We start from the raw sequence: 12698 nt of genomic DNA on the forward strand, positions 1-12698 counted from the left end.
GAAACACTATTTTATCATAAGTGTTCTTATGATAAATGCCAATGTTGTTATAAATGCCAATAAATACTTCTTCATCTATCTGGAGCCACTTGCAGTTGTCCAGACCAAGAAAAGCTTACCCTCTAGAAAACACTGGCTGGTTTTTAATCTGCTCCTGGACTCAAGTATTGTTCATAGAATAACAGAGTTGTAAGTGACCCCAAGAGTCATCTAGTCCAACCCCCTGCAAAATGCAGGAAATAAGAATGTGTTAGAATCATAGAATCATAGAATCATAGAGTTGGAAGGGGCCATACAGGCCATCTAGTCCAACCCCCTGCTCAACGCAGGATTAGCCCTAAGCATCCTAAAGCATCCAAGAAAAGTGTGTATCCAACCTTTGCTTGAAGACTGCCAATTTCTGTTGCTCAGAAATAAGGAAAAAATAGTGACAGAGGGAGGGATCACATTTCTTTCAGTTGCTTAGAGCAAGGGTAGTCAACCTGTGGTCCTCTAGATGTTCATGGACTACAATTTCCATGAGCCCCTGCCAGCAAATGCTGGGAGGGGTTCATGGAAATTGTAGTCCATGGACATCTGGAGGACCACAGGTTGACTACCTCTGGCGTAGAGGTTTCTGGCCATGGTTCTGTCCCCATGTGAACCAAGACAATCTTACCGGTGGTAAGATGCAAGACAGAAAAATGTGACAATCCACATTTTCAACTCAGGCTCCACAGAAGGAGATGGGGATACCTAACCACAGGTGTGCCTCTGGATGGGACATTTCACTTCTCCAGCTTTTTCTATCAGAATATCTCATGGCAGTCCATTTATGTTTCCACTGGATTTCAAATCTGACAGTACTTTAACAAGAGTTTCAGGGTGTGAGCTTTTGAAAGTCAAACCACAGTCCTTAGTGGGTGCCAATAGAATTAAGGGCAGCATTGACACTTGAAAGGTCATCACCTGAAAATCTTGTTGGTCTCTGAGGCATTATTGAACTTGAATGTAAACCTTCTTCTGCAGATCGACATGTCGACACTCCTGAAACTATCATCATGGTTTTGGATTTCTACGTTATGAAGAAGAAAACCTCCAGGCCTCAACTCAATGTGACTTCATTGCAAATATTCTTTCCTTTGCTTCCACAGGTGATTGAGCCTAGAGAAATTTTCCAGAAATGTGACCTGGCAATGCTAAGCAGCCTTCACTGCCTGAGCATCAAGGAAGTCATGATCAGTGGTTTAGGAGACCCACGCGGCAATGGAAAAGGTAATTTACATGCTTCTGATGTGATTTCAATGGATGGCTGACACTTCTTGCTTCAGCAGAAAACCAACTTGGACTAGAATAATGGCCGGGGGTTGGCGGGGTTCCCAGTTGAATTTCTCCACTCAGATTAAAGGAGTAACAAAGAGATAGCCCACACATTTCATAGAATCATAGAGTTGGAAGGGGTCATACAGGCCATCTAGTCCAACCCCCTGCTCAAGGCAGGATTAGCCCTAAGCATCCTAAAGCATCCAAGAAAAGTGTGCATCCAATCTTTGCTTGAAGACTGCCGTTGAGGGGGAGCTCACCACCTCCTTAGGCAGCCGATTCCACTGCTGAACTACTCTGGTTGTGAATTTTTTTCCCGGATATCTAGCCTATATCGTTGTACTTGAAGTTTAAACCCATTACTGCGTGTCCTCTCCTCCGCAGCCAGCAGAAACAGCATCCTGCCCTCCTCCAAGTGACAACCTTTCAAATACTTAAAGAGGGCTATCATGTCCCCTCTCAACCTCCTTTTCTCCAGGCTGAACATTCCCAAGTCCCTCAACCTATTTTCATAGGGCTTGGTCCCTTGGCCCCAGATCATCTTCGTCGCTCTCCTCTGTACCCTTTCAATTTTATCAACGTCCTTCTTGAAGTGAGGCCTCCAGAACTGCACACAGTACTCCAGGTGTGGTCTGACCAGTGCCGTATACAATGGGACTATGACATCTTGGTCAATGGGACTATGACATCTATGACATATACAATGGGACTATGACATTTCCCTAATTCTTTCTGTCTAGGTGGTGCGGGGGGGCAGAATTTTATCCTTGCTCTAGTTCATATTGACATTCCAACTGGATCAAGTGCATTTCACAAATGAAATAAATGAAACCTTTCACAGGTCAGGAAAGTAGCCTGCCAGGCATTTCTCCACATATACCAGGCAAGGCTACTAGCACCCTCTCCTCTGAGCACCTGGCCACGGTGATCCATGGAATGGTCTCCTCCAGAATAGACTTCTGTAACTCACTTTACATGGGCCTGCCCTTGTCCCTGACCCAGAAATTGCAGCTAGTGGAGAATGTGGCTGCTAGGGTCCTCACAGGAACATCCTGGAGGGGTCATATCCAGCCTGTGCTGAGGCAGCTGCACTGGTTGCCTGTTGCAGCCCGGATCCAGTTCAAGGTTTTGGTTTTGACCTTTAAGACCCTTTGCGGTCTTAGACCGACATATCTGAGGGACTGTCTGTTGCTGTATGTCCCCCTCAGGGTCTTGCACTCTGTGGGTACCAACTTATTGGTCATTCCTGGCCCTAGGGAAGTTTACTTGGCCTCAACCAGGTGGAATGAGGGGCAGTGATTCTCTCTGTTCTTGGTGCTTTGGGGGCAACTGTGGGAGAGCTTCTGGAGTTCTGGCCCCACTGATGGACCTTCTGATGGTATCTGGGTCTTGACCACTGTATGACAGAGTGTAGGACTGGATGGGTCACCGGCCTGATTCCACATAGCTTCTCTTATGTTCTTATGAAGATAATCTGCAGGAGCCAATCTGTGATTGGTTCCACCTCCTCAGGCAGCCATTTTTTACCTGTATCCATTGCCTTGAGTCAGAATTCCAAAATTGCCCACGGAATCAGGTATGTTGAGGATCTGTGGCATAGTCAGTTCAAACCTTTGGTTTCAAAAGGATGCATGAATGTATTGAGAATCAAGGGTGCTTTTCTTACAGTAAATCCTTTACTGCTTAATATTTATTTTTTTGTTTGATTGTTTGATTTCTATACCGTCCTTTCATATGGCTCAGGGCGGTTTACATATAACATGGGGGGATACATGGAACGAATTAATATGTAACATAAACCAATACAACAACAACAATAATCTAAATCAGTGGTCTCCACTGGGGACCAGTCAATGCTTGACAATTTTACTGAGGCCGAGGGGGGGGGTAGTCTTTTGCCAAGGAAAGTTGCTGCCACCTGAGCCCCTGCTCCACTTGCTTTCCCACTGGTGCCCCTGACTTCCCGCTGCCCGCTGGGGGACGCTGCCAGCAGCAGGAGGACGAGGAGGATGAGGAGGAGCCGTGACCTGGTACCAACTGATCTACGGACCGATATCAGTCCCTGGACCGGGGGTTGGAAACCATTGATGTAAATAACACAATTCCAGTGATCTTAAACAACAATATAACAGGAATATGCCTGTTACTTAGTAATATGCCTGCTACTTAGTTGATCCTTGCTCTTTAATTTGAGATGGATTCTTGAGATCTGAACACAATGGAAAAATGGGCAAATGAGAACAAGATGCAATTCAATAAAGATAAGTGTAAAGTTCTGCATCTGGGTCAGAAAAATGAAAAGCATGCCTACTGGATGGGGGATACACTTCTAGGTAGCACTGTGTGTGAACGAGACCTTGGGGTACTTGTGGATTGTAAACTAAACATGAGCAGGCAGTGTGATGCAGCGGTAAAAAAGGCAAATGCCATTTTGGGCGGTATCAACAGAGGCATCACATCAAAATCACAAGATGTCATAGTCCCATTGTATACAGCACTGGTCAGACCACACCTGGAGTACTGTGTGCAGTTCTGGAGGCCTCACTTCAAGAAGGACGTAGATAAAATTGAAAGGGTACAGAGGAGAGCGACGAAGATGATCTGGGGCCAAGGGACCAAGCCCTATGAAGATAGGTTGAGGGACTTGGGAATGTTCAGCCTGGAGAAAAGGAGGTTGAGAGGGGACATGATAGCCCTCTTTAAGTATTTGAAAGGTTGTCACTTGGAGGAGGGCAGGATGCTGTTTCTGCTGGCTGCAGAGGAGAGGACACGCAGTAATGGGTTTAAACTTCAAGTACAACGATATAGGCTAGATATCAGGAAAAAGTTTTTCACAGTCAGAGTAGTTCAGCAGTGGAATAGGCTGCCTAAGGAGGTGGTGAGCTCCCCCTCACTGGAAGTCTTCAAGCAAAGGTTGGATACACACTTTTCTTGGATGCTTTAGGATGCTTAGGGCTAATCCTGCGTTGAGCAGGGGGTTGGACTAGATGGCCTGTATGGCCCCTTCCAACTCTATGATTCTATGATTCTATGAGATAGATTGACTCAATCAGGGGAAACACAGAACTCAGTTTGCAAGACCTGAACAAAGCTGTCAAAGAGAGCATGCTTTGGAAGGCGCCAATTCGTAGGGTCATCATAAGCCAGAAGGAATTTGCAAGCACTGAACACACACATTTAAAATTGAAAGTGCGGACAATTTTAATCATAGTGTTGCTCTTGGTTGATTGGGATCATCTTTTAAAGGAATTCAATGGATAGATTGTTAGAATCATAGAATCATAGAATCATAGAGTTGGAAGGGGCCATACAGGCCATCTAGTCCAACCCCCTGCTCAACGCCCCGCCTCTTGACAAACAGTTCAGAATGGGGTGCATGTTTCTGAGCACGGATCTTGTCCTTCTGCCAGGTGGTTTTGCCCTTCTGGATGCAGAGACCTTTGAAGTGAAGGGGAACTGGGAAAGACCCACTCAAGCTGCCCCGATGGGTTCCGATTTCTGGTACCAGCCGAGACACAATGTCATGATAAGCACTGAAATGGGGGTGCCAAAATTCACCATGAATGCATTCAACCCAGCTGACCTGGGGAAAGGTAAGGAATTGTATTTAGTTATTTATTTACATGGAAATTCATTTGTTTGGTTTATTGAACTAGAAACATAGAGCTGGAAGGGTACTCAAGTGTCCTCTTATCCAGTGGTCCCCAACCTTTTTATCACCGGGGACCGGTCAACGCTTGACAATTTTACTGAGGCCCGGGGGGGGGTAGTCTTTTGCTGAGGGACGCCGCCGCCACAGCCTGAGCCCATGCTGGCTCAAGATCATCCAGAAGGCTTCCTGACATGAGGGGGGATTCAAACCTGAGATTCTACATCTTAGTCCAATGTTTTAACCAATGGCAGATCTCCAGTGGTTGAGACAAGGCTCCCTTGCCCAAGAATGGCAGCCAGAACACAAAGCAAAATCCAAACTGAAGTTCTAACTGCCTCTGAACATGGAGGCTCCCTTTAATCAACACAGCTAGTAGCCACTGATAGAACATTCCTCCATGGATTGGTCTAATCCTTTATAAAGGATTTCCAGATAACACTACATCTTTTTTTCAATAACAAGGTATTCCCATTGGTGAGTCCTAAAACTACTATCCTTCAGCTTCATTGGATGCTGTTGCCTTATTTTTGAAAAGGGCAAAAAAGTTTTGTGATTACCCTTCCAACCCCATCAAAGATTTCATGATCCTCACCCATATTCCCCCTGAGCCATCTCTTTTCTAAACTGAATAGTCCCTGACTTTTCAAACTGTCCTCAAGGGCAAGGTGCTCCAATCCCATAGTCCTGTTGGTTGCCTTCCTCCATGTTTTTTTCCAGCTCTGCAATAACCTTTTTGTGACACAGTGAGCAGAACTGTACACAGTATTCCAAATGGGGTTATACCATCGAGCTAAATGTGGCCTGGGTACAGTGTATCTAAGAGATCACCTATCTGAGTACATTCCCCAAAGGGCTTTATGATCAACCAACACTAACAGGCTGGTGACCCTGGCCCCAGAGAAGTGTGTCTGGTCTCAACCAGGACCAGGGCCTTTTTGGCCCTTGGCCCAGCTTGGTGGAATGTGCTTCCGAGTGAGATGAAGAAGAAGAAGAAGAAGAAGAAGAAGAAGAAGAAGAAGAAGAAGAAGAGTTGGTTCTTATATGCCGCTTTTCCCTACCCGAAGGAGGCTCAAAGCGGCTTACAGTCCCCTTCCCTTTCCTCTCCCCACAACAGACACCCTGTGGGGTGGGTGAGGCTGAGAGAGCCCTGATATCACTGCCCGGTCAGAACAGTTTTATCAGTGCCGTAGTGAGCCCAAGGTCACCCACCTGGTTGCATGTGGGAGAGTACAGAATCGAACCTGGCATGCCAGATTAGAAGTCCACATTCCTAACCACTACACCAAACTGGATCAGGGCCCTGCCAAAATTCCAGCAGTTCCTATTCCACCAAGCTATTGTTTGAGGCCAGTATAAACTGCTGCAAGTTATAATACTACAGATATTATTGCAGACTAGGGACTAAGCCCATTGTAGACTGAATACAATGGGCGCTAGCAGGGTCTCGTGCTTGTCGGGGGGTGCTGGCAGGGGCCCGTGGAAGCGGACGTGCAGCCATAAATTACTAAACTAATTATCTAGTAGCAGGCATAACTGAATCATTCAAAGGGGTAATTAGCAATCAGACATAATGAGTACTGCTCCCATTTCTTGTCATCCTGTATTTAGCTCCAGTGCAGCCTAGAGGATCTGAATTTTTTCCTCTCTTTCTCTGAAGGCATTACTGCTATATTGAGTGCATCAGCCCATATTATTACTCCCAATAGTTTAATTCTTCAGTGGACTGCACACTTCTGATTTCTCCTGTCAAAGTGTCTCCAGGTCCCTTGGATCCTTTTAAACAGATATCTTCTTTTTTATACCCCTCCCTCCAAAAACAAAAACCCTTTATTCAGTGTAAATACAAACTTCATGATAGAACAGTGTAGCATTGCAGTTAAGCTCACCATACTATTGAGTACATAGATATGCCATACAATTAATATTCTGTAGGATTATAAGAAACAATCCCCCCCCCCAAACAAAGCAGTAAAAATATTTACACGGAGTACTGTGATATTGCATCAATTATTTGCAAGGCAGATCCCACCCCCCTAAAGTGTAAAGTCTACTGTCGAACCTACAGTTAAATTACTCACCTCAAATTGTTCCATCATGATACAGTTGGCAAGCAAATGTTATTAAGTGCTTGCAGTTTGTCAGAAGTCTTCTGATTGTTTGGTAGTGGAGCAGCACTCAGGGTCTACTACCTGGCAAATAACTTCCTTGTTTGAACTTGTGCTCTGTCCCGCTCCTCTCAAGGCTTGATGTGGGTAAGACAGCGTTAGTTATTCAATCCAGGTAATCCTTGTCCTGTCTTCCAACTTAAAAAAAAAGAACAGCATCTCGTTTTTATCTTGAAGGCTTCTGAATCAAGAATGCAGCTTGTTGTGCGGCGTGCTGCCCAATTAGGCAGAAAGAGGCGAGGGAGCTTACCGGCCAGAGGGGCCATTTTTGAGGACGGGGTGCGGCTCCGCGGCGCCATTCTGCTTGCATTGGCAAGCAGGGCGTGGGCTCCCGTGGTGGCTGGTCATTGGGGCTCAGTGTTTTGGCGACGAAGTTGGGCCGACTGGTCAACGGGGCGTACTGAGATCGGGCGGCGGCTCTTCGGCGCGTTCGCCGCTCCGGCAGCCAGGAGAAGGCCGGCCGCCCCCCCCCCCACCCGAGGCTCTCTGGAGCCTTCCCCTGGCCTGACGCAGCTTCAGGCCAGCGGCAAAGGAGCAACTGCACCCACAGAAATCCAGTTCCTCCATAATCCCAATGCTGCACATGCAATGGTGATCTGCATGCTCCAGGGCTCCATCCATCATGTCTATAAGACACAGGTGAATAAAAATGGCCAGCTGAGTTTGTGCGACTGAAAGTAAACTGTAGGAGCCATTTTGTGGCTGGCTTTGCCTCCTGCAGCAGCCATTTTCTGTCAGCCATTTTGTGGCCACACCCACCACATTGTGTTAGAATTCCAAAGGTGTCCCCTAAAACAAATTGGGACCCAGATGACCTTAGAGGTCAACATGATTTGGGGAGTATGAATTATAGAGAGTCCCTTCAAAGGGAACTCTGAAAAAAGTTCATCCCCCAAAACTTTGAGGTCTCCATGGTACTTCTGGTTGCAAATCGACCTCTTTTACTGCAGACCAACATCGCTTCCCTTTGAAACCATCGCCAGTGTTATGGAATTTCCTAGCCCTTATGTATAAGCTGAGAGTCACTGAGACCGATTCTGCACCAGTGGTGCTATGCTGGGCTGCGGCTGAGTGTTTGTGATGGGGCAGTTTGCCCTGCCACTTCCCAGGTCCTCAAAGGGCAAGATATTCTCTGCTGGACCTGGTACACCACAGATATGTGCCTCCAAACGAGGTAGCCAGGATGGGAAGTTTCCACCACATGGGGTGGGGGAGTGCCTTTTTTCTGTTTAGGAATGCGGTAGCAATACCATGTTCCTAAACAAAAAGAATACCCCAAGTGGCCGCGGAGCCACCTTGGGCAGATTGTGTCCCTTCCAGGACACCTTGATCACCCCAGGGTGGGGAGGAGCTCGGCCTGGAAAGCTCAACTCTTCCCTGCCAGATGTTGGGCAATGTCCTGGCCAGGTCCGGAGATGGCCATTGGTGGGCTTAGACAAAGGGGACAATGGGTGTAAGAAAAGGGAGCCATTCTTTCTCAATAGGTCTAGCTGTTGGGTTTGGGGAAGAGATTTCCCCTGGCAGAGGGGCCAAGCATGAGTCATGTGCAAGACAAAGAGGTTTGCCTGGGCAAAGAGGTTTTAGATGGTTCACTAAATCAGCAATACAATGGGGTGGAGGAGGGGTTAGGAGGAGATCAGTATTTGCACCAGGGGATACCTCTGCCTGACACCTGTGGCTGAGAGCAAGCTCTTTAAGACGGAGTCTGACCTGAGCCAATTTGGTGTAGTGGTTAGGAGTGTGGACTTCTAATGTGGCATGCCAGGTTTGATTCCCCGCTCCTCCACAAGCAGCCAGCTGGGTGACCTTGGGCTCCCCACGGCACTGATAAAACTGATCTGACCGAGCAGTGATATCAGCGCTCTCTCAGCCTCACCCACCCCACAGGGTGTCTGTTGTGGGGAGAGGAAAGGGAAGGCGAATGTAAGTCGCTTTGAGCCTCCTTCGGGTAGAGAAAAGCGTCATATAAGAACCAACTGTTCTTCTTCCTCAGTAATATCAGGGCTCTCTCAACCTCACCCACCTCACAGGGTTTCTCTTGTGGGGAGAGGATTGGGAAGGCGACTGTAAGCTGCTTTGAGCTTCCTTCGGGTAGGTAAAAGCGGCATATAAGAACCAACTCTTCTTCTTCTTCTTGGCAGATTTCTGCCATACTTAACAGTAGATCCTGGAATTCTGCTACCAGTCTGATCCAGATAGGCAAAGGTCTGATTCTGTATCAGGAAGGACCTCATATCAAAACCAACATCTGCCTGTACATGGGCTTTCTCTGTTGGGGCCCCCACCTTGTGGAATGGCCTGCCTGAGGTGGCAAGGAAGCCTCCTGCTCTCCTCGCTTTCTGTAAGCACGGAAAAAGAACATTTCTGTGCAGATAAAAGGGTTGCTCTGTACAAAATGGTTTTACAAACTGCTTAGATTAAAGATTAAGAAGAAGAAGAAGAGTTGGTTCTTAAGGACAGTGGACTCTACTGCTGTGATGAATTTACTGCAAGTAGGACCAAGATGGATAGCCATGTGAGGTCATTTGTAGCAGCAGACAAGAGCCAGAGGCCAATCACACCCGAAAGACTCACAAAATTTGTGGCAGAGGAGGAGCTTTTGTGATCCAGTGCTCACTTCTGCAGATACAGCTAGAATGCGAGTCCATTTCTCCTAATATCACATTCTAGCTGTATCTGGGGAAGTGAGCACGGACTCATGAAAGCTCATACTTTGCCACAAATTTTGTTAGTCTTTCAGGTGCTACTGGAATGGCTTTTGTAACTTTCTCAGGTTGTGAGGCCATGTTCTGGTTATTCTTGCTCCTAATCTTTAACCTGCATCTGTGGCAGGCGTCTTCAGAGGTCTGTCAAAGCAACCTGAGAAGGCTACAAGCTGTGTGAGCCTTCGATAATACATTGCTACCACACTCCTGCTCTTTTCCAGTGTAAGTATCAGGGGATCTGATAAGAAGAAGAAGAAGAAGAGTTGGTTCTTATATGCCGCTTTTCCCTACCCGAAGGAGGCTCAAAGCGGCTTACAGTCGCCTTCCCATTCCTCTCCCCACAACAGACACCCTGTGAGGTGGGTGAGGCTGAGAGAGCCCTGAGATTACTGAAGAAGAAGAGTTGGTTCTTATATGCCGCTTTTCCCTACCCGAAGGAGGCTCAAAGCGGCTTACAGTCGCCTTCCCATTCCTCTCCCCACAACAGACACCCTGTGAGGTGGGTGAGGCTGAGAGAGCCCTGATATCACTGCTCGGTCAGAACAATTTTATCAGTGCCGTGGCGAGCCCAAGGTCACCCAGCTGGATGCATGTGGGGGAGCGCAGAATCGAACCCGGCTCGCCAGATTAGAAGTCCGCACTCCTAACCACTACACCAAACTGGCTCTTCAAGTATTTAAAAGGCTGCCATGTAGAGCAGGGGTAGTCAACCTGTGGTCCTCCAGATGTTCATGGGAATTGTAGTCCATGAACATCTGGAGTACCACAGGTTGACTATCCCTGATGTAGAGGATGGAGAAGAGTTGTTCTCTCTTGCCCCAGAGGGACGGACCAAAATGAATGGGAAGAAATTAATTCAAAAGAAATTCCATCTAAACATCCGGAAGAAGTTCTGGCCAGTTAGAGTAGTTCCTCAGTGGAACAGGCTTCCTCAGGTGGGTTCTCCATCTTTGGAGATTTTTACACAGAGTCTAGATATCCATCTGACAGAGAGGCTGATTCTGTGAAGGATCATGGTAACAGTGTATGAGCGTTGGAGTTGTAAGAGTCCTGCATAGCTCAGGGGGTTGGACTAGATGACCCAGGAGATCCCTTCCAACTCTTTTAATCTATTATTCTAAGTAGGAGACAACTTATGTAATTTTTGTACCATTTAGTGTGCCATGTGAATACTAATGCTGTGCTACATTTGGGTGGTTACCTGAGCTCCCAGTGCTTTGGTTATTGATTGTCCCATTTTGTCATTTGTACTGACTCATTCTCTGTAACCTGCTTCAGTCCCTACAAGGATGATGGAGTAGTAATAAGATAAATAAATAAATATATTTCTTCCACAGGATGGAAGTTGGGCAGCAGTGAAAGTGATCCAGATTCCGAACAAGAAAGTGTCGGGATGGTTACTCCCTGAAATGCCCGGTTGGTCAGAAGGATGGCGTTTGGGACTCTTCTGTATATTTTCCTCCACCTCTTCTCTTGGAAAACTGCAGTTGATTGTAGCAAATCCTTTTACTAGCTTAGTGGTGTTGGCAGGCAACTGCGCCCCCTGATGGAGGAGATGAGGCTCTGGCGTGTGTCATTCATGCCTCGGTTTCTTCCCAGGGCACACCATGAGGCAGTGTTTGGTTCCATCCACAGCAGAGCCGTTTTGCTCTCCCTTAATTATATCTTGCCAGCTAAAGTGGTGATTTTTGTAACCTCCACATGCTGTTGTCCTCCAGTTGCCCATTTTCCGGGTGGCCACCAATTTCCTCCATTCTCCTGTCCTTGGGTGTGCTCCCTCTGGCATACTGCCTTTTGAACCTCCTGCTTGTATGAGCACCATTTTCCTCCCTGTGCCATTAGTGGACTATTGGAGGCTTTTGAAGATAATGGATAGTTGTACTATTGCTGTAGCATCATAATATTTTTTAAAAAATAATATAGTGCTCTAGCTCTACTAGAGGAGAAGATACAGTCTAGAGGCATGCCACAAGGAGACAAAATCATAGTAGAAACCTTCATCTGGAAGGCCCATTGCCAATGTCAATATCCTTTCATTCAAGGTTGCCAACCTCCTGGTGGGGCCTGGAGATCTACAATGGCAGCTGAACTCCAGACTACCGAGATGTAAAGGGAATGGCTGCTGGGGAGCTGGGGGTGGGGGGTGGGCATGGATTCTATGGCTTCATACCTCACTGAGGTTCTTAAACCATGCCCTCCCCAAGCTCCAAACAAAAAATCTCCAGGAATTTCCCACCCTGTGGTTGGCAGCTCTAGTAGATTTTCCACTGAGGAAATGTGTTCAGATCACAGAATCAAGACAGCTGTTTTTTTTTTTTTTTGGCTTTGTAAATAAAATAATTTATTTTAAGTAAAAACAAAAGCTCAGGCGTTTAAATATCCGACCGTTAATTTCAGAAAAGAAATACAGCTGAGTGTTCTCCTTCCCATGTATTCACCACACAATCCATAATGTGGTGGGTTTTCCATTACCTGCCTTTGCAAAGCTGCTAGCAAATAGAATAAAGGAAGAGACCTGAGTATTCCCACCTTCTCCTCCTCCAGCTTTGACCTCCAGCCTTCTCATTTCCTTGGACGATCGGTTTCTGTACGTGAGCAACTACTTACATGGTGACGTCCGTCAGTACGACATCACTGACCCTCACTGCCCCAAGCTGGTTGGCCAGGTAAGGGTCTTCGTTCAAGGGTTCTTCTCTCTTTGGTGGGAGAGGTGGCCAGGTGTATGAGGTTTCACCTCAGAATTAAAATAATCTAATAGAGCATCGACATGGCATCTCGAAGGTTCAGTCCCTGGCATTTCCAGTTAAAAGGAGATGTGAAAGACCTCCACCTGAGGCCCCAGAAGACCTATTCAATACTCAGTAGACAAGACTG

At 46.8% G+C, this 12698-nt stretch overlaps 1 protein-coding gene across 1 annotated transcript in view; it reads left to right on the plus strand.

Annotated features, from left to right (window-relative positions):
- The window catches only part of LOC143829567 (methanethiol oxidase-like), a 32342-nt gene that overhangs the window by 6512 nt on the left and 13132 nt on the right, over positions 1-12698 (plus strand). Inside the window, exons 3-8 of the mRNA XM_077320750.1 lie at positions 1134-1254; positions 4713-4905; positions 7119-7161; positions 7633-7758; positions 11162-11240; positions 12369-12490. Of these exons, the coding sequence (XP_077176865.1) occupies positions 1134-1254; positions 4713-4905; positions 7119-7161; positions 7633-7758; positions 11162-11240; positions 12369-12490 (684 nt within the window). The remainder of the gene's footprint in view (positions 1-1133; positions 1255-4712; positions 4906-7118; positions 7162-7632; positions 7759-11161; positions 11241-12368; positions 12491-12698) is intronic.

The sequence above is a fragment of the Paroedura picta genome, chromosome 1 (assembly GCF_049243985.1).
Source record: "Paroedura picta isolate Pp20150507F chromosome 1, Ppicta_v3.0, whole genome shotgun sequence".
In the NCBI taxonomy this organism is placed as follows: domain Eukaryota; kingdom Metazoa; phylum Chordata; class Lepidosauria; order Squamata; family Gekkonidae; genus Paroedura; species Paroedura picta.